Below are 17,459 nucleotides of genomic sequence, written 5' to 3' on the forward strand. Positions count from 1 at the left end.
TCCTTAGCTCAAAACAAAGCCCTGTCTCTCTTCTTGTCCAACAACCCCATAATGTGTCTTTCTGACCTGTCATTCTTGGTACTTATTTATAGTCATTGTATGTTTTGTCTTGTAACTCAGATTCTCAATAAGCCATACAGATATTGATTGAGTCTTTCTCAAATGACCATAACCGAAGAGACCCACACGAACAACGTTGCGAATCTACACAGCATAATATTTAAACCTCAACAGCTGGAAGGGATCTGACCGCCAGTTTACATCGAAGGGACAGAGAGAGAGAGGGAAACTCCTTCAGAATAAGATGATATTATTATTAGCATCAGGCCCTACATACAATATGCATGTTTTTCATGGGGTTAACCAAACATGGGTCAAGATTGGGCGATCTCGGCAGTGTCGGGGATTTTCAACCGTTGGTTACCTCGGATTCTGAGTCCTTCAGGCCAACCACAATCGTGGCTTCGCTCGCCGCTCTGAGACTTGCAGAGACTTAACGAATCACCTTCGTCTAGTCGGTGTGCCCCCTAACATAGGCCTGCATCCCATCTCTCCAGAGTATAAAACCCCTTTCTGCCTCCCTCGACTTCAATCAACATCAATCGACATCAAGAAGAAAGGCCAAAACTAGAATCGCGAGCATCAGCTTAACACCCTTCATTTTCAGTATAATTAGATATCATTGAGTCATATCTTGAACAACATGAAGGCCCCTTACTTTATCGCTGTCCTTGCCGCTGCCGTCTCGGCGCAGAACGCTATCATCGGATTGCCCAAGAAAGACCAGGAGATCACTGCAGGAGAGAATCTAGTCGTGCAGGTTCTGCGCCCGGTAAGTTCGGATCAACATCTCACAGCCTAGCCGAGACTAACTGCCGGATCAGAACTCTCTGACTGGCTCCGAGGAGATGGGAGTCGCAATTGGCGTGGCATCCTGCGCCTCAAACCCCTGTATGGCTCCGAAAGACACACTGGGCACTCTCCTCTATAACGGGCCCTTCAAGCCCGAGTACCACGATAACCTGGGTCCTTATCAAAACTTTACCGTGACGATCCCAGACTCTATAGCTAAGGGAGACGCACAGATCAATGTCGCCCATGTAGCAATTGTCGGCGTAAGTGTTAACCTCCCGCGATCGCATCGATGAGATTAAGGAGCTAATGTGGTTTATTTGCAGGCGAGCGCTTGGCCATACCTGGACCTGCTCAATCAGACTGTTGTTGTTGCTTAGGTCGTGCGTTGAGGCTGTCTGCCTGTTTCCTCCTGTATATTCTCTTTGCGGGAATTGGCGAGTTGTATATTCACTCCTTAATTTTCTCTGGATTTAATTCCGTGGTTTTTATTTTGGGATTGTCGGTCCTTGGTCATTTTGATTCTAAATTTTTATGGAGATCCTTTTAGCTATAAGATCGCCTATTATTAATCTATTTGATTTATTCGACATTTACAGGCCCAGCACCATGGGAAAGTGGTGATAGGACTGAGTATTATTCCTACGACCGCATTATATTAACTCTTAACCCAATATTAGTCTCCATGTATAGAAGTCCCGACAGCGTCACACCGGCAGTCTAGTGGAGAAGCAAGCTGTCAGTCGGATCAACGATCAACCCCCACAATGTGGAGGATTTCGTGAGACGAATCAGACGCCATAATTCTTGAGTTCAATTGAGCTGCAAGACAACTGCCGTAAGACCCTTCTGTATACGTCAACTCATCTATGGTACCGTGTAGTCGTGCTGAACCTGCGTCTTTCAAGTGGCTATTTGTGCTAACCTTTCCGTCGTTGATCTCATTGAGTTCGTCTTGTGGTTTTAAGAAGTTGACTGTATTTCGTTGACTCTAACCATGGGCTAGAGGCGACCTAGGTCAGAAGTCAGGTCGCCAAATGAAACGGACGATTTAATAGCGCCATGCAAAGTTGGTGCGGAAATATCCGTGGTGGATCAATGCGTCTTCTCATAGTTCAAGTACATTTTAACCTAACATTCTCCCTATGGACTATTGACCAATGAGTTCGCGCTCTCAATATGCGGATCAAGACTACTTGTACTTGCAGTCAAGTGAGGTATAAGTTGGTGTTGATAGGGTTTATAAGCGATAAACGTTATTCATACTATTAGTAGTAAAAAGATATAAAACCAAAAGATGTTAGTACTGTGGCAAAGTCCACGTTAACTAGATATCTAGTACTTCATAACCGTGCTTTTTAGAGTTGGGAATTAAGAATATTAATATTTCTATATTATGGAGTCCCAGATAGCCCTTGGTGTTGAACTTAGTGGTAGCTTAGGGGGGGCAGTGGCATGATACTTAGTCGTAGCGTCGCACTGCAGGAGGAACTTTCAATTGGGGACATTAAGTTAACAGGAGACTAACTGATACCGGTAAAGTGGACTACACTCATGTCTCATCTGGCTGCTTTCTGGGCATGGGATCGTCACCGGGGGTTGTTGCCCCACCACATGTAACAAGCCACTTTGTCGGAGATATAATAGTCTGCTGGACCCCGAATAACGCTTGCTTGCAGGACTGGCCTTTTACACCTCTGTCCCACGTTTGAAACAAACTTTGCAGACCAGCATGACTGATTCAACCACTACTCGCCCTACGATCCTTGTCATTCACGGGGCATGGCATCATCCTGAATTTTATGCCCCCTTCTGTAAGGCATTGGAAGACTTGGGCTACGAAGCAGTCTGTCCTCGCCTTCTAACCTGCAACAATGATGTGCCCCCCACGAAGACATTGGGGGATGACGTGGCGCTCATCCGAAAGACGGCACAATCGCTCCTTGATGATGGGAAGACCGTCATCGCGGTGATGCACTCCTATGGTGGAGTTGTTGGCACTGATGCCCTACACGGCCTGGCGATCAAACATCTGGTCTACATGACTGCTTTTATACCCCCTAGTGGCAGCAGCCTCGCGGGGATGTTTGGCGGCCAATTGCCCCCTTTCATAACAGTCGATGTATGTCGTCTCTTACCTGAGCTGACATGTACTCGCTCACAAGTATTTCTAGGATGAGACGGAGATTTTGACTGTCCCTGATCCGGCGCCCTGTTTTTTCAACGACCTCCCCCCAGAGGAAGCCGCTGCATGGGCCAAGAAGCTGGTGGTCCACCCAAAATCTGCCCAATTCGACCCAATTTCACACGAGGCGTATCGTAGCAGTCCCACCACATACATTGTGTGCGAACAGGATGCCGGTCTTATTCCCATGGTTCAAGAGATGATGATCGAAAACGTGCGGAAGGCGGGAGTGGATATAAACGTTGAGAGACTACCAGCGAGTCATAGTCCTTTCCTCAGCATGCCGGAAGAGACTGCCAATCGGGTGCTAAGGATTGCATCCCTATGAACTATGAGGTAGCCTAACTGCATGGGGCGCGGTATGCGAGACGGTTTTGGCGGAATTTACTCCGCAAGATTCGAATCGATCCTGCTTAGTTTGAGACATTTCGTGGCCTGATACAACGGCTTGAGTCGAAGAAACGGGTCCGATGTAACGAACCGCATCCCAGGCCAATCGCGGATCGGGAAAACTTCAATCTTGTTCTTTGCCCGACCCACTCCGTCCGATCCTGCAGGGCCAGGATCGAAGTTTATTTGATTAATGTTGCGTGGATGGTTTGACCGGTTCCAGACTTTGGGAGTAGTCTATTCATTAAGTCTGCTTTCTACCTTTCTCGTGAAGCATTTCACCCAATATCCTGTTCTATTTTCCATTGTTAACATGGGCGACTATCCGCTGCAGAGAGACCCAGGCCGGGGGTCTCAATCTCAGTGTACTTACTGATACTACTTTATATTTTCTAGTCACATATACATAGTATGCTAGGACCAATGCTTTCTTTGCAGATCCCTCGGCTCGAGCTAGATGGACCGTTGCCGCGGAATTGTAGATTAACAATTTCTAAACAATCTCGCACAATCTGCCAAGAGGAATATCACTAGTCTAATGTACAATGTCCACTATAAATCCCAACTTGATGGTTATGCGCGCAGCGAGCCACCAGGATGAGGATCCTTGCGGGCGGGTCTGCCCAAGGCAATCCCTCGGATTTGGGCATTTGCACGCACAAGTATAGGTTCTCTTTTTTCGAGGGCCCCGGTAGTTAAGAGCCCCTTAAAAGGCCCTTTTATACGAATCCCTGTTTATATATGCACATATCCCTGGTGGTACGAGCTCTGTCCTGGATGATAGCGTCACAAAACGCTAAGTGAAACCATTCAAGCTTCAAAAATAGCTACTTCACTCTCAATCTTATCTTTAAAATGTTATCCACATGCAAATTCTAGCGGAGTACGGGTTCCACGTGGGCTTAAATAGTAACGTCAAGCAATCCAGCAAACCTTGGCTCACGTCCGACAAGATTGCGAAATTTTGCCGTCATTTAACCGGCGCGACGAGGGTTATGTATATACAGCGACAACGACAACGACAACAACGCAGTCATCTTCTAGGAAAAGCTTTTTTCGTCGCGCTATGGGTGCTAATGACCGTGGGAAAACCTACATTACGGTCAGTGCGGTGCTCGTCGCGCTGTCCACGGTTGTTGTTGGTTTTCGGATCGTGGCGAGATGGATGAGAACCACTTTGGGGTTAGATGACTATGTCATCTGTGTGTCGATTATTCTTGCTTATAGCATGCTGGGAGAAGCTGTTTTTTGTACGTTTACCAATGTGCGATGAGATCGTGCATGGCTGATTGTGTATAGGGGCCCGGGATGGCGGGCTAGGAAAACACATGGACGAGCTAAGTATTCAGGAGAAGACTACCTTCCAAAAGGCGAGTATTGACAGACATCCAATTGTGGTCTTAGTCTAATAAACAATCGCAGTGTTTCTTCGCCAACGAAATCTCATATACCCTCCTCGTCCCCTCCATCAAAATCTCAATCCTCCTACTCTATCGCCGAATCTTCACCGTTCGCAACTTTCGAATCGCGAGCCTCATCACCGGCGGTCTAGTCATATCATGGTGTCTCGCTGTCTTTATCACCGTCCTTCTTCAATGTCGCCCAATTGCCCTGAACTGGAACAAGACCTTAGAAGGAACGTGCATCGACCCGAAACAGTTCTTTTTCGGCAATGCGATATCCAATCTCCTCATAGATGTGGTTATCCTCGCTTTACCGATTCCGATGGTTCTACAGCTTCAATTACGGTTGTCGCAGAAGCTGACTGTTCTGGGTATATTCCTTCTTGGTGGATTGTACGTCTCATACTTTATTTTCTTTGTGTAGGATGAACGCTTATGGATTACAGTGTCTGTGTCGCGAGTGTTATGCGAGTCGTTACTCTCGATATCTTCGAAACCATGGATACATCATGTATGTTCCCTTTTAATTCCTTCTCAGATTCAATCGCACTCAACTAATATCTCAATCAACATAGACTCCGTGATGGAAGCCGCAACCTGGACCTTCGTCGAACCCTGCGTCGGAATCATCTGCGCTTGTTTACCGACCCTTCGGCCGCTTCTACGGACACTATGCTGCTCCTTCTCGTGGAGTACGGACCATTCCGATGGTCCACCGGCAAATTATAGGATGCATAGAATATCCAGTGCCGCGAAGAATGATTCAGGCGGCAGGAGCGACAGGGAATGGGGCAATAAGCGATTTGGGGACGAGTTAGCGTTAATGGGTGGGGGTACAAAAGTAACTGTCAATGGGGATGATGCTTCCTAGATTTGATTCTGGTATAGGCGTTTGATGTATATCTAAAAATGGGATCTATGATTATGTGTATATACTATAGACGTGTCTGGGGTTAGGATAATGCCTTGCGAGTATTACTGGTGTGTTGAATCCTGATATTTAGGTAAAGGCCTGTCGAGTATTTTCTGGGAGAAGTTAATTGATGAGAATGAAATACCATTTACGAGATCATATGAATGTGAATCTAGACTGAATGGTGCCCTTGGCTGAAGGTTAATCTGTACCAAAGTTGTATTCGGTCTGCTGTGGGTGACACCTCGTATGAAGTTGTATCCTGCGATGGCTTCCGAGCTCAGCGATATCATTATGTCGACAGTCGTCTGGCCAAACAATACTTTATGTTTTGAATTGAACGGGACCTGCAGGTCATTCGATATCTGCGATCCTGGGCTTTTCGCAGGTTATGTCCGCACATGTTGAGGGTATACTCAACATTTATCTGAGAGGGAAAAAAAAAAAAAAAAAAAAAAAAAAAAAAAAAAAAAAAAAAAAAAAAAAAAAAAAAAAAAGAGAGAGAGAGAGAGAGAGAGAAACAGACCAAAAATGGAAAGAAAGAAAAAAAAATAAAAGCGAAAAAGAACCAATGTATAGAGAGAGGGGGGAGGAGAGAGAGTGTGTGTGAGTGTGTGTTTGCGACAATGGCAACTGTGCTCGACATTTGGATATTTGGTCCACCTGTCTCAGGTATCATGTGAGCTTAGACGTGGGATATCAGCAAAGCTACCTAGGATCTCGATCACTGCGGGGCTTGAAGAGGGATTTAACCTTATCGTGGGTTGGCTTCAGTGTACCGTGGGTATCCCAAGCCTAGGAGGGTCTCGTTAGGTCTAGAAGTTCGCTAAGCCAATCCGGTCCTAAGTTTTTCTTATTTATAGCATATGTCAGTTGATCGCCATTCGCAGCTTCTATTACTGAGGGGATATCAATACGAAGCTGATCTATAAATATTGCGTACCTATCCATTAGTAGGGACCTGACATTATGAAGCTAGGACTCACGAGCCTTCTGCACAATATCCTACTCTCGTCAAGCTAATGTTAATTTCAATGATACATCATGTCCAATGCAAATAACACACCTAGTTCGCAACCAGCACACGCAGGTCCATTCACAGAGGAAGCACCGACTTATCAAACATTCACAGACGCAACAGATAAACTGTACAAGAGGTTGGTCCAGGAAGAATCCCATGAATGGTGGCAGTACCGGTTCATTAGCACATTTTTCAACTTACTCGCGATCGTACAAGTCATGGTCGGGGCAAGCATAACTGCTCTTGGGCCATTTGGGGGTCAGCATTTGATTGCTGTAACCGTGCTAGGCGCCATTAACACTGTCATTGCCGGATTTATAGCTCTTCTCAAAGGTAGGGGCCTTCCTCAGCGACCCCGCAAAAATATGCTAGAGCTTAGGAGGGTTCGGGAATATATTGAGCAAAAGAGAACCATGTTGCAGTACAGGAACAGGAGGTTCTCGAGGGATGAGGTTGACTCTCTACTGGAAGATGTGATGAGGAGGTATGATCTTGCTGAAGAGATTATTGAAAGAAATCAGCCGGATACCTATACAGATGGTATGGGGTCAACTGGTAGAGAACGTCAACCGGACGAAGAAAGGGGTCCGGGATAAAGCAGGTATTCTCAAGTACGTTGTATTAGAAATCTACCGTGGCTGATTGAATTCCGTGTAATAGGTACTGTGGATACTTTGACTAATAGCTTACAGGTGCTTTCCTGTTTGACCAGTTCCAGCTCCCCTTGGCATGCATCTCTAGATGCAGATGATTGTTGAAATACCAGCGCCAGTGGTATGACTTCCTTTCTGGTTTTACTCCTGAAGTGGTAAAAGTTCATTCGTCTGGTTAGCACTACTCCAATCAAAGCTGTACAAGGTCAGGAGAAGATTCAGACTTACAAACCAGCAAGCCCACAGCCGTTGCGCCTTTACTTCGGTCATCCAAGATTATTTTCTCCTCTTTCTCAGAAAGCACAGCAGTACCATGCTTGCATCATTTCTTACGATGGGAGACAGTTGCTATACCATGGGTATATTATACTGCTGGAGGGAATCCGTAGTCCCCATTCTTCTCACACAATGTGTCAAATGGCACATGTACCAAGCTATTCATTAGGAAGCTAGACTATCATAATGTCTTATGTTGAGCGTTCTGCCACTCGACCAAAATGCCTTAGGCATTTGGTCGTGCCTCCAACCAAACAATCCGGCCAACATGTTATGTCGAGGGACTCCAAAAGGGAAGGTCCAGGCGAGTAAATCAAGTGTTCTTAGCAACGATATCGTTCAATTAAATGACTTTTGGAGAACCTGCTTCATTGGACGTCCTTAGACCTCGCTACGAGTCGGGTTTTGGTCCAGTGTAAAGCACCATCCGTACCCGACCCGCGGGTTCAGATTCTAAGCCGACCCCGAACCCGTAAACCAGCCGAAAACCTGTTTTTGTTAAAAGGTTATACAAGTCATAACCTAGCTGTATAATTATAATTTCTAATTCTAATTTGCTAAGTAATCTGTATATTTTGTATATTTACTCTGTCCGTTGGCAAACGGGTACCCGTGGGTTTAGTATTTACCCACAACCCAAAACCCGCGGGTACTACCCGCGGGTTCTGGCGAAGTCCAGTCCTATCCTACTCATTCCAATGCATAAAGTACCCCTTATTGCCTAAATTCAGACGGAAGCGACCCTTAATTTTACGATTCAGCCTGATATCCTTGTTCTTTGTCACAGAGCTTCTTTACCTCGGGGTCCTTTATTGATGGAGAATATACTTGGTTACTGGAAGCTACCACCAAAAGAAGTATACTAAACTCAATCGTCACCCCTTATCTTACTGTACTTCTTGTTCTCTCCCCTATTGCGCCTGACAAAAGATTCGGCCTTGTAAGTTGTCACAAAAAAGTTAAAGCCACGATAGGGTATTCTCGCAGCGAGTAGTGCGGTATCAACACGTAGTATATCCACTCTCTATCTATCTTTCAGGCAATAGAAGCTTCAGCTTTCAGGAACTCCACCTCCGTAACAACTGAGAATATATACTAATCACCGAATAATAATCCCGAGGGACGAGACACCGCTGAACTCGCCCCCTGGGCGACTTTCCTATCGAATCCTCGCAATGCTTCGACTTTGATAAACTATCGGAGGGAATTCTTCCAAAACTTGGCGAGCTTTATACCCCTTGTTTCAAGCCAGTGAGCCATGGCTCCTAAATTTGAGCTTTGAGTACGTTTTCATAATACAGAAACCAAAAGACTCTCTGGTCTCGTGTTCATCATTGCTCGTTCTGTAAGATTCCTTTAAGTGAAACAATGCTGTCACTTCGACTTTCCGTCATTTCAGTCTGCCTTGCAGCTGTTAATGTACTTTCGGCTAGCGACGGTCTTCGGAATGACTCCGTGATGAAGGCTAGGCTCCCCAAGAGCTTCGAATGGAGCTCGGGTGGTCCTCTTATTGGCCCAAAAGACGATAGCTACGACCTTGCTGGAATCAAAGACCCATCTATCATCGAAGTCGAAAGCGTTTACCATGTCTTTGCTAGCGCAGCCAGGGAATATGGATATGATCTAGTTTATCTCAGCTTTACCGATTTCACTGAGGCCAATTCGGCAACATTCCATTGTCTTGATCAAACCCCCATTGGGGCAGGCTACCGCGCCGCTCCTCAAGTCTTCTACTTTGAGCCACACAAGCTGTGGTACCCTGTTTACCAAAACGGCAACGCTGCGTACTCCACCAACTCCGATATCAGCAATCCTGCTGGGTGGAACGCACCCAAAAATTTCTTCGACGGCATGCCCAGTATCATTTCGGAGAACATGAGCAACGGAAACTGGGTCGACATGTGGACGATCTGCGATTCGTCCGACTGCTCCTTTTTCCCATCAGATGATAATGGTCATCTCTCAGACCTCGGGAACTTTCCGAACGGCATGGGGAACACCGTCATCGCGCTGCAAGACACAAATATATAAGCCTTATTTGAGGCATCCAATGTATACCGCACCGGTGACGGTGAGTACCTTCTTCTCGTTGAGACCATCGGCAGTGACGATGCAAGATATTATCGTTCCTGGACTTCAACTAATCTCTCTGGTACCTGGACCAGCCTCGCTGACACGGAGGCGCACCCCTTTGCGCGGTCCAAATTGTCAAGTTTAGCACTGAGGCCTGGACTAAGAGTATCAGCCATGGGGAGATGGTGCGCACGAATGTTGACCAGACCATGACCATTACTCCCGGCAATCTACGCTATTTTTACCAGGGCGTGGATCCACATGCGAATGGCGATTACAACGCCATGCCGTGGAAACTTGGGCTCCTCGCCCAGGCCAACTCTGTGCGTTAACGGGCAATTATCGGACAGGCTAACTTAAAGAAGTCTGTCAGCGGGCTGGACTGTGGATACCCCAGTAAGTCAAGACTTCATCTCAGCGTCGGCATGCAAGCTAGCCCGACTCCACTTCCAGCCGTAGTTCAGGGACAAGATAGAAACTACCTTAGTAGAAACTATTCCACATTGAGCACTCGAAGCTCGCTTAGTCTTCTATAATATGTGGCTACCTCTTGCTTTCCACTTTTCAACTCTTCTATTGGTACATTAATAAATCAGTCGTTTCGCTTAATGCGCAATTACTCCAATAGGAAATCGCCCGGTTATACCAAGGCCCACAAGTTCGAAACGTTGAAAGCTCACCGTGCTCAAAGACCCTGATCAAGTGAGCCTAGCCTAAGCTTGTGGACTATCCAATCATCAATGATATCAATACTCCGTAGCTACTTCGTACATTATCCATGAGTCCATGACTACCGAGTTAGTCAAACGCCAAGAGGAGCTCATGTGTCGAAAAGGGACACCAGAGACCAGTACATCTGGTGGGTGTCAGCTATAGACAGGCTTATGTGGTATAGATAGACCGGACCTTTCGTCATACTGTGGGTTTCTAGGCTCCGAGGCCATTTCCAGAGTCTGCGTTCAGACGCCGGGTACAGAGCCATTTCCCGCTCGGAGGAAGCCTAAATCTTGCCATCGCTCGAGGTACTTTGGCTCTGGCCAATAGGATAAAGTCCATTCTGTAAGATATCCTACGGCTAGACGCTGTAGCATGCCATAAGTCGTGGTCACGCTGTTTCGTCCAAATCGCTCCAAAATGGGTAGCTATGGTGTCTTCTCAGGTCCGGATCTATCCGTACGAAGAGGAAGGCCGAATACTGCTGCTAACGATGCACAAACGCGTGAAAGTGCATGCTAGGTTTGCAGCTGCGTCGGTCCTCTTGAGTCAGAACGCAGTGAAGGAGGTTTAATTAAATCCGGGGTCTCAGGGAAAAATCCACAATACGAATCGAATTCTGTGGAATGATCCTCATAAGACAAAGTGGATCCACCTCTTGCCTGTGAAGCTCTCACTGAGCAGACTTCTAGTTATGACTCGGCAGTTGACAAATTAAGAACGATCCGATGGCTGTAGGACGGCGGTTTCATGTTTTCTGACAAGATCACTAATCTTCTTCACTCCACCTATCTAGACCAGATTCGGAAACCCCACTAGCCCTACATAAACTCGCTTCTAACTTTAACTTGCGCCTCAGATCATGGAAGGGGCTGCGACGCTTCGTCCAACGAGGCTCCAATGTGGAAATTACACCGTTCCTCTCTGTCTGGCAGTTTAATACTGGCGAAACCCCTCTGTGTTTCTACTCGTGCATGTGCCTAGTACCTAGTACCTATTCTTGGTAGAAACTGCTAGATGAGCAACGCTTTGCTAGTTTGGGCGGGTAATTGGTTTCCCACCTCGGCGCTCATACTGGAACAGGAGGACCCCACCTTCAATCTACTCGTAATCTGTCCGTGGTTGCTCTTCAAGTCAATCTAGTCTTGTACGCCCAGTGTGAGCCGAGTCGTAGATATATCAAAACTACTAGAGTAGTTGGTGACCTACTCCACTGTACATCCAATACTCACACTTGTTGCACAGCAGGCTGTCTTTAGCCGTGTATACCTATCTCGCTAGGTAACTCCGTGCCTTGAAAGGAAGGTCGTTACCCTTCCACATGTGGGGCAATAGCTACATAGTAGTGGATCTAACCATGTCGTTACGAATCGCAAATTACTCATTGGCAGAGCGCCTCGCACATAGGTCACTGGAGTCTAGACATCATGCTGTACGGGTCTAAGGGTTTAGTCTAGGGATCCAGGGCTTGGCTCTTGATGCCTAGGTAAAGAGCCACTGCACAGTTCGTATAGGATTCTTTCATTCTTTGGTCTGGTGAATGCCACCGGGGCTACATTAATATGAAACGGGAGGTTTAACTTCAATTTCGCTCTTTCGACCCCTCTTCAAGCTGGGAGAACTATTTAAGCCATGGGCTACCAGCAAGATCATGTTGGCGTTTCAATATCAACTGTTTCATTCTTCTCATTACTCTTTTCTTTTATTATTCACTCCCTTTCTTTCTTAACCCACAAACTAGACGTTTGTTTTCCTTTCATTACCTTTTTTTCTTTTGTCCAAGATGAAGCTAAACCTTGCCTCTCTCTGTTTTCTTGCGAGTATTGCCCCGCTGGTTTCGGGTCATTATGTGTTTTCGAAGTTGATTGTCGACGGAAAGACAACCAAGGATTTTGAATACATCCGCGAGAATAGCAATGGGTACCAACCAACACTGGCTTCTGAAATTGTGAGCAACGATTTCCGCTGCAACAAAGGTTCCATGGACTCTGCGGCCAAGACAAAGGTCTACACGGTTGCCCCGGGCGCAGAGATCGGTTTTCAGCTCGCCTATGGTGCTTCGATGAAGCACCCCGGCCCTCTGCAAATTTACATGTCCAAAGCACCCGGCGATGTCAAAACCTACGACGGATCAGGCGATTGGTTCAAAGTTTACCAGGAAGGCGTCTGCAAAGACATTTCCGGCGGGTTGAAAGATACCGACTGGTGCACTTGGGGCAAGGATACCGCGTCCTTCAAGATCCCCGAGAATACTCCGCCTGGTCAGTATCTTGTTCGTATTGAGCACATTGGTCTCCATCGCGGCTTCAGTGGTAATTCCGAGTTTTACTTCACCTGCGCTCAAATCGAAGTCACCGGTTCTGGATCTGGCGTTCCGGCCCCCTTGGTCAAGATCCCCGGAGTGTACAAGCCTGAGGATCCCAACATCCACTTCAACATCTACCACCCGGTCCCAACTTCTTACGACCTCCCCGGCCCCTCTGTCTGGTCTGACAGCGTCTCGGATTCCTCTTCTTCTATTTCTGCCCCTCCAGTCAATAACGCCGCCGCCGTTTCCTCTGTAAACCCCACGACTCTCGTGACTCTCTCTAAGACTTCCAGTACCCCTGCAGCAACGTCCTCCGCTGCCCCTACCTCGTCCGCTCCATCAAATGGTACTATCAAGAAATACTACCAATGCGGTGGCCAGGGTTGGACTGGATCAGGATCGTGTGAAGCTGGTACTACCTGCCGCGAGTGGAACCATTGGTACTTTCAGTGTGTCTAGGTCGAACTAGAGCACTATCTATTGCTGTGATGCGGGTAACCAACTTCATCTTCACATATAATCGCTCATGGCTCATCTATTAAACTATTCAGATATTGTATTTGATTACAGCTCTGCTTCTGAAACAATAATCTGAAACTTTTAATCATTTTTCTTTCCGGTATCATAGGAACAAACCTAGAACTATTAAGGTTATCAATGACCCGTGGTCGCTCATCATCCATGATAGGTTGGAAATTGTAGTCTCGGGGAAGTGGAACGTACATAAACTCTATCTCCTGATGGTCGCCTATGGTTGTTTCTTATAAAATATGGAGGTTTATTCAATGTCCGTTGGAATATTTGCCCTGTCGGGAAACATCATCGTCACGACCGACCGTCCTATTCTACACTTACTTCGTTTCACCAAGCACGCAAAGTCCTGAGAGGCTACATGCGAGCTATTTCACTCCAGCATACCTAGAAAGCCACTACTTGACCTATGGTTCATCAAATACGACTATGATGCGAGCGCCAAATATGTAATTATCACGCATACTACCCAGCATCCTCCTCCCCATAGCGGGGACAACCTACCCCATCCAACCCCAACAAGAAAAGCACCTCGTTCGTCTACCTCTCCCTCCTCCAGACGCCTCGGTCGCGGGTCCGCGCTTATTCCCCGGGAAAGTCATTTAAACTGCCCGCTACCATGCCGACCTCGATGAACACAAGGCCAAAGGCTGGGATGAGTATATTAACCCGGAATGTGAGAAGTTTCATGCGTGTACCTCGACCATATCGTTCAACGGTAAGAGGCCAGATACGTATTAAGAAGTGTCTGAGTTAAGCTTAGAGGTAGCTTAATTCTACCTTAGCAAATAATGTTAGTTCGATGAGTAGTCGTTACTAGTTTGGATATTGTTTTCGGGGAGGCCCTACTGCGTCGGATGATTGTTAGAGATTGGGATTCGAAAACTGAGGTGAGTGTGTATACGATTAGCTTTGAGGAGGATGAGGATGAGTTTCTGAGATTACAGCTGGATATTCTGTAGATATCTACCGAGTTTTACGTGAGTCAGTAGTTCTGTAATTTCTAGAAATAGGTTGGGGACGTCTTTCTGCTTGTTCGTGTTGAAAATCGTTGTCGGTGTCTCAAACTATATATGTATGATCGCTAATACAAAAACCCAGAGGCAAGTAAAGTCTGCTGTGCTAGAATCAACTGATCCCAGATTTTACTTATATACTTCGTTAGGTAATGCGACATGCATTCGCTTTCATCTTTCAATACCACAGCTCGATAACTTCATAACTTAAAGCCGCAATCGCCACAGTTACATACGACTTAAGATCCGTTCCCCTGATGAGCCAGACCAGGTCTCCTTGATAAAATCGGCACACCGTTCCCCAATTCCATATGCTGGCATCTGGGTATGTCCGCCATGTAAAGTGGGCATCACACTACAGTCCGCAACACGCAATCCAGCAATGCCCTTGACCCTGAGCTTATTATCTAGGACAGCAAGGGGGTTGTCGTCCTTGCCCATCGCACACGTTCCGGAGGCGTGATAACCTGATTACGTTAGCATAGCATTCGAACGAGGACTACGGACAAACTTACAGGTGGTGGCATGTTCTTTGACATATGGAATCCACTCCTCCCGAGTCTTATAGGTATGATGAGTCAGGTTGGAAGGCCAGGACCCCTTGACGATATCTTTAGTTCCAGCCCCTTTCATAACAACCTCGTTTCCAAAGCGACATGCCTCGGTCAGCACCAGGAGGTCCATTGGATCAGCCAGGTAGTTGCAGTCAACGATAGGATTTTCCAGGGGATCTTTAGATTTCAAGGTAACAGTGCCACGAGATTTTGGAGCAAAAAGCTCTGCAATCATCGAGAACGCATGTTTGTGGTCGATGGGGAATTGATCGTACTGTTTGGGTCCGCCGTAGCACTCGGTGGTGAAGAACTCGATGTTAGGCTGTTTAGGCGTCAGGCCCATTGGGTCACGGCCAGGTTCGCGGGGAGCGTCTCGCCACAATGGTTCGTCCTTAAGACGCTCGTCCAGGCGGGCGAAGGCAAAGGCGCCGAAAGGAAACGTTGATAGAAAGCCGGTCTTGTGTTCTTTCCATTGTGCGTATGTCTTTTCCATGTTATCATCGTGGTAGACCTGCCAGTCAGTTGTCAGGCCTTGCCTTTCGGTTTCGTAGAACATGAATACGATCTGATTTAATTAGATTAGCAGCCCTCCGGATTATCAGCGAATATGGAGCTCACCAAATGATCCATCAGGTTTTTACCCACACCAGGCAGGTCAACCTTGCAAGGAATGTCGCACTTTTCCAATTCCTCCCGTGCCCCGATTCCAGATCGCATAAGCACGGCAGGGCTGCAGTAGGCACCACTAGAAATGACAACCTCCTTTCTCGCGTGGAAAGTGCGCGTGGTCCCATCGGCCAATCTGGTCACGGCACCGGTCGCCCGGAGCCCAGCTGCATCTTCTTCCAACTCGATGCGGTCGACTGTAGTATCGGTTTGAATCGTAACGTTGGAGCGGTTGTAATCGTTGGTTATGAAATCCGCGCCCGTAGTACGAATACCCTTGTACACGGTCCGAGGCGCATGGCCGCATCCTTGGGCGACGTCGCCGGTGCTAAACATATCATGATGTAGAGGCATTCCTTGTGAAACGAGAGAGTCTATGAGAAGGTTCGAGATTGGGGCGAGATCGTGAGGCTCAGTATGCAGAGGGCCATTGTAACCATGACTCTCGGGGTCGGCTTGGAACCAGTCTTTGGGATGGAATGTTTCCGACTATTATAGCATTCTGTTAGGCATGGTCTGAAGTTCCGTAACCCCGAGAAGAATATACCTTTCTCATTGCGGCGAAGAATTCCTCTCCACTCCATCCTTCTAGTCCCCAATCATCGTAATCTTGCTTGCTACCTCTCACACACAGTGTACCATTACATCCGCTGCAGCCTCCCAAAAAGCGACCTCGGCTCAATTTCACCTGTCGGTTATCGACTCCTTTCATAGGTGGGGTGACGATATTCCAATCTGTTTCCGAGTCAAAGTTATTTGACCATCTGCGACACACTTAGTGAGTGGGATGAGCGGACGTAGATTTGGCGTTCATACCCTCCCGTCATATGTACGTTCTCCAGATCTTTGTTATGTTGACCAGCCTCAAGTACTAGCACTGTAACATCTGGATTTTCGGCGAGACGACCCGCGACAACGCATCCTGCTGTACCCCCTCTATCCACTTGATATATCAGCGCCCACTCACATCTAACCATTTCGTCAATTACTGCAACCCGCACTTACCCGCAAATAATGTAGTCGTACACATCTTCCGAAGTGCTGCCCATGATGGCAACCCGATGTTAGATGAGGGGGGAAGGATGATGAATGCCGTGGAAATTTGTAAAAGGGATTTGGAGTTTTCTCTCAGGCGGCTGCTTGTGTGTCATGTCGATATGCTCCCCTTTTATAAGCACAAATGTAGCTGTGTCTTCTCAAGTGGTGTGAGCGGAATCAGCTCCATGGACACATCCCCACTTTGCGGGCACAGGCCTGTTACCCCTACATTCCGATGCAAGTGGCCAGCCTAAAAAAAAACACCAAAAAAAGAGGGGAGCAAAGTAGCCATACATGTCAGCTAACTCTACTGTGACTAGCTTGGCTCTAAATCCTAGAGGGGATTTCAGCTATTGATAAACAGACCGGTGGCTGAAGGAAGAGTTAGTCTACAAGCCATTGAGCAATGGTATTCGGACATTGCTGGATATGATCCGTGCAGTGCGACTCCACAACCATTTAAGGTAGTGTATCGCCATTCTCTGAAGCCTAGACCAGAATCAAAGCTGTTGTGATTCGCTGTAGGTAAGAACTTATTTAGTGACGTTACAGTCGAGAATTAATTCCACAAGTGAAAGGGTGGGCCAAGACGCCACTAAGCCCGCACCATGGATGATCTGAAGGTAATCCCGACCAGCAGTGCGTAATTTATGCAAGCCGATTCGTGTCGCGTACTGAGATGCTCCCTTCCTTGGATACAGGCTTTTCTGCAGGCTGTTGCTTATCCATGGGTGGCGTACGTGCATACCTCCATTAATGCGATCCGTAAGCCCCCCCGAGGTCTGGGGGAAGAGGTTTTGATCTCTGATATTGTAGACCAGATACCAAGCGATCAACACTAAGAAAATGGGTCTGCGGGCTCCAAA

General features: G+C 47.1%; 7 protein-coding genes across 7 annotated transcripts; 6 read left to right on the forward strand and 1 right to left on the reverse strand.

Moving 5' to 3' along the window:
• Positions 1-570: 570 nt before the first annotated feature.
• Positions 571-1,444, forward strand: BDV38DRAFT_237827 (uncharacterized protein). The gene is made up of 3 exons (XM_032053630.1): positions 571-832; positions 885-1,115; positions 1,179-1,444. The coding sequence occupies exons 1-3, from the start codon at positions 704-706 to the stop codon at positions 1,230-1,232; spliced, it is 414 nt and encodes a 137-aa protein (XP_031917474.1). The 5' UTR covers positions 571-703; the 3' UTR covers positions 1,233-1,444.
• A 1,124-nt stretch (positions 1,445-2,568) lies between these two features.
• On the forward strand, positions 2,569-3,770 carry BDV38DRAFT_237828 (alpha/beta hydrolase). The gene is made up of 2 exons (XM_032053631.1): positions 2,569-2,974; positions 3,027-3,770. The coding sequence occupies exons 1-2, from the start codon at positions 2,585-2,587 to the stop codon at positions 3,363-3,365; spliced, it is 729 nt and encodes a 242-aa protein (XP_031917475.1). The 5' UTR covers positions 2,569-2,584; the 3' UTR covers positions 3,366-3,770.
• Positions 3,771-4,493: 723 nt separating this feature from the next.
• On the forward strand, positions 4,494-5,701 carry BDV38DRAFT_279313 (uncharacterized protein; the record flags this gene model as incomplete). The annotated part of the gene is made up of 5 exons (XM_032058988.1): positions 4,494-4,677; positions 4,727-4,821; positions 4,850-5,223; positions 5,277-5,341; positions 5,406-5,701. 5 exons carry the CDS (start codon positions 4,494-4,496, stop codon positions 5,699-5,701), a joined length of 1,014 nt encoding a protein of 337 aa, XP_031917476.1.
• A 1,209-nt stretch (positions 5,702-6,910) lies between these two features.
• On the forward strand, positions 6,911-7,465 carry BDV38DRAFT_237831 (uncharacterized protein). The gene is made up of 2 exons (XM_032053632.1): positions 6,911-7,361; positions 7,425-7,465. The coding sequence occupies exon 1, from the start codon at positions 6,983-6,985 to the stop codon at positions 7,358-7,360; it is 378 nt and encodes a 125-aa protein (XP_031917477.1). The 5' UTR covers positions 6,911-6,982; the 3' UTR covers position 7,361; positions 7,425-7,465.
• Positions 7,466-9,061: 1,596 nt separating this feature from the next.
• Positions 9,062-9,724, forward strand: BDV38DRAFT_279315 (glycosyl hydrolase family 62-domain-containing protein; the record flags this gene model as incomplete). The annotated part of the gene is made up of 1 exon (XM_032058989.1): positions 9,062-9,724. One exon carries the CDS (start codon positions 9,062-9,064, stop codon positions 9,722-9,724), a length of 663 nt encoding a protein of 220 aa, XP_031917478.1.
• Positions 9,725-12,263: 2,539 nt separating this feature from the next.
• On the forward strand, positions 12,264-13,247 carry BDV38DRAFT_279316 (lignocellulolytic auxiliary activity family 9 protein; the record flags this gene model as incomplete). The annotated part of the gene is made up of 1 exon (XM_032058990.1): positions 12,264-13,247. The coding sequence occupies one exon, from the start codon at positions 12,264-12,266 to the stop codon at positions 13,245-13,247; it is 984 nt and encodes a 327-aa protein (XP_031917479.1).
• A 1,093-nt stretch (positions 13,248-14,340) lies between these two features.
• On the reverse strand, positions 14,341-16,986 carry BDV38DRAFT_237834 (GMC family oxidoreductase). Its single transcript, XM_032053633.1, has 6 exons — positions 16,561-16,986; positions 16,372-16,491; positions 16,103-16,319; positions 15,508-16,044; positions 14,851-15,454; positions 14,341-14,802 (listed from the first exon to the last, which is right to left on the reverse strand). Exons 1-6 carry the CDS (start codon positions 16,602-16,604, stop codon positions 14,564-14,566), a joined length of 1,761 nt encoding a protein of 586 aa, XP_031917480.1. The 5' UTR covers positions 16,605-16,986; the 3' UTR covers positions 14,341-14,563.
• Between the last annotated feature and the right edge of the window lie 473 nt (positions 16,987-17,459).

Source organism: Aspergillus pseudotamarii (assembly GCF_009193445.1).
Source record: "Aspergillus pseudotamarii strain CBS 117625 unplaced genomic scaffold BDV38scaffold_8, whole genome shotgun sequence".
Taxonomy (NCBI): domain Eukaryota; kingdom Fungi; phylum Ascomycota; class Eurotiomycetes; order Eurotiales; family Aspergillaceae; genus Aspergillus; species Aspergillus pseudotamarii.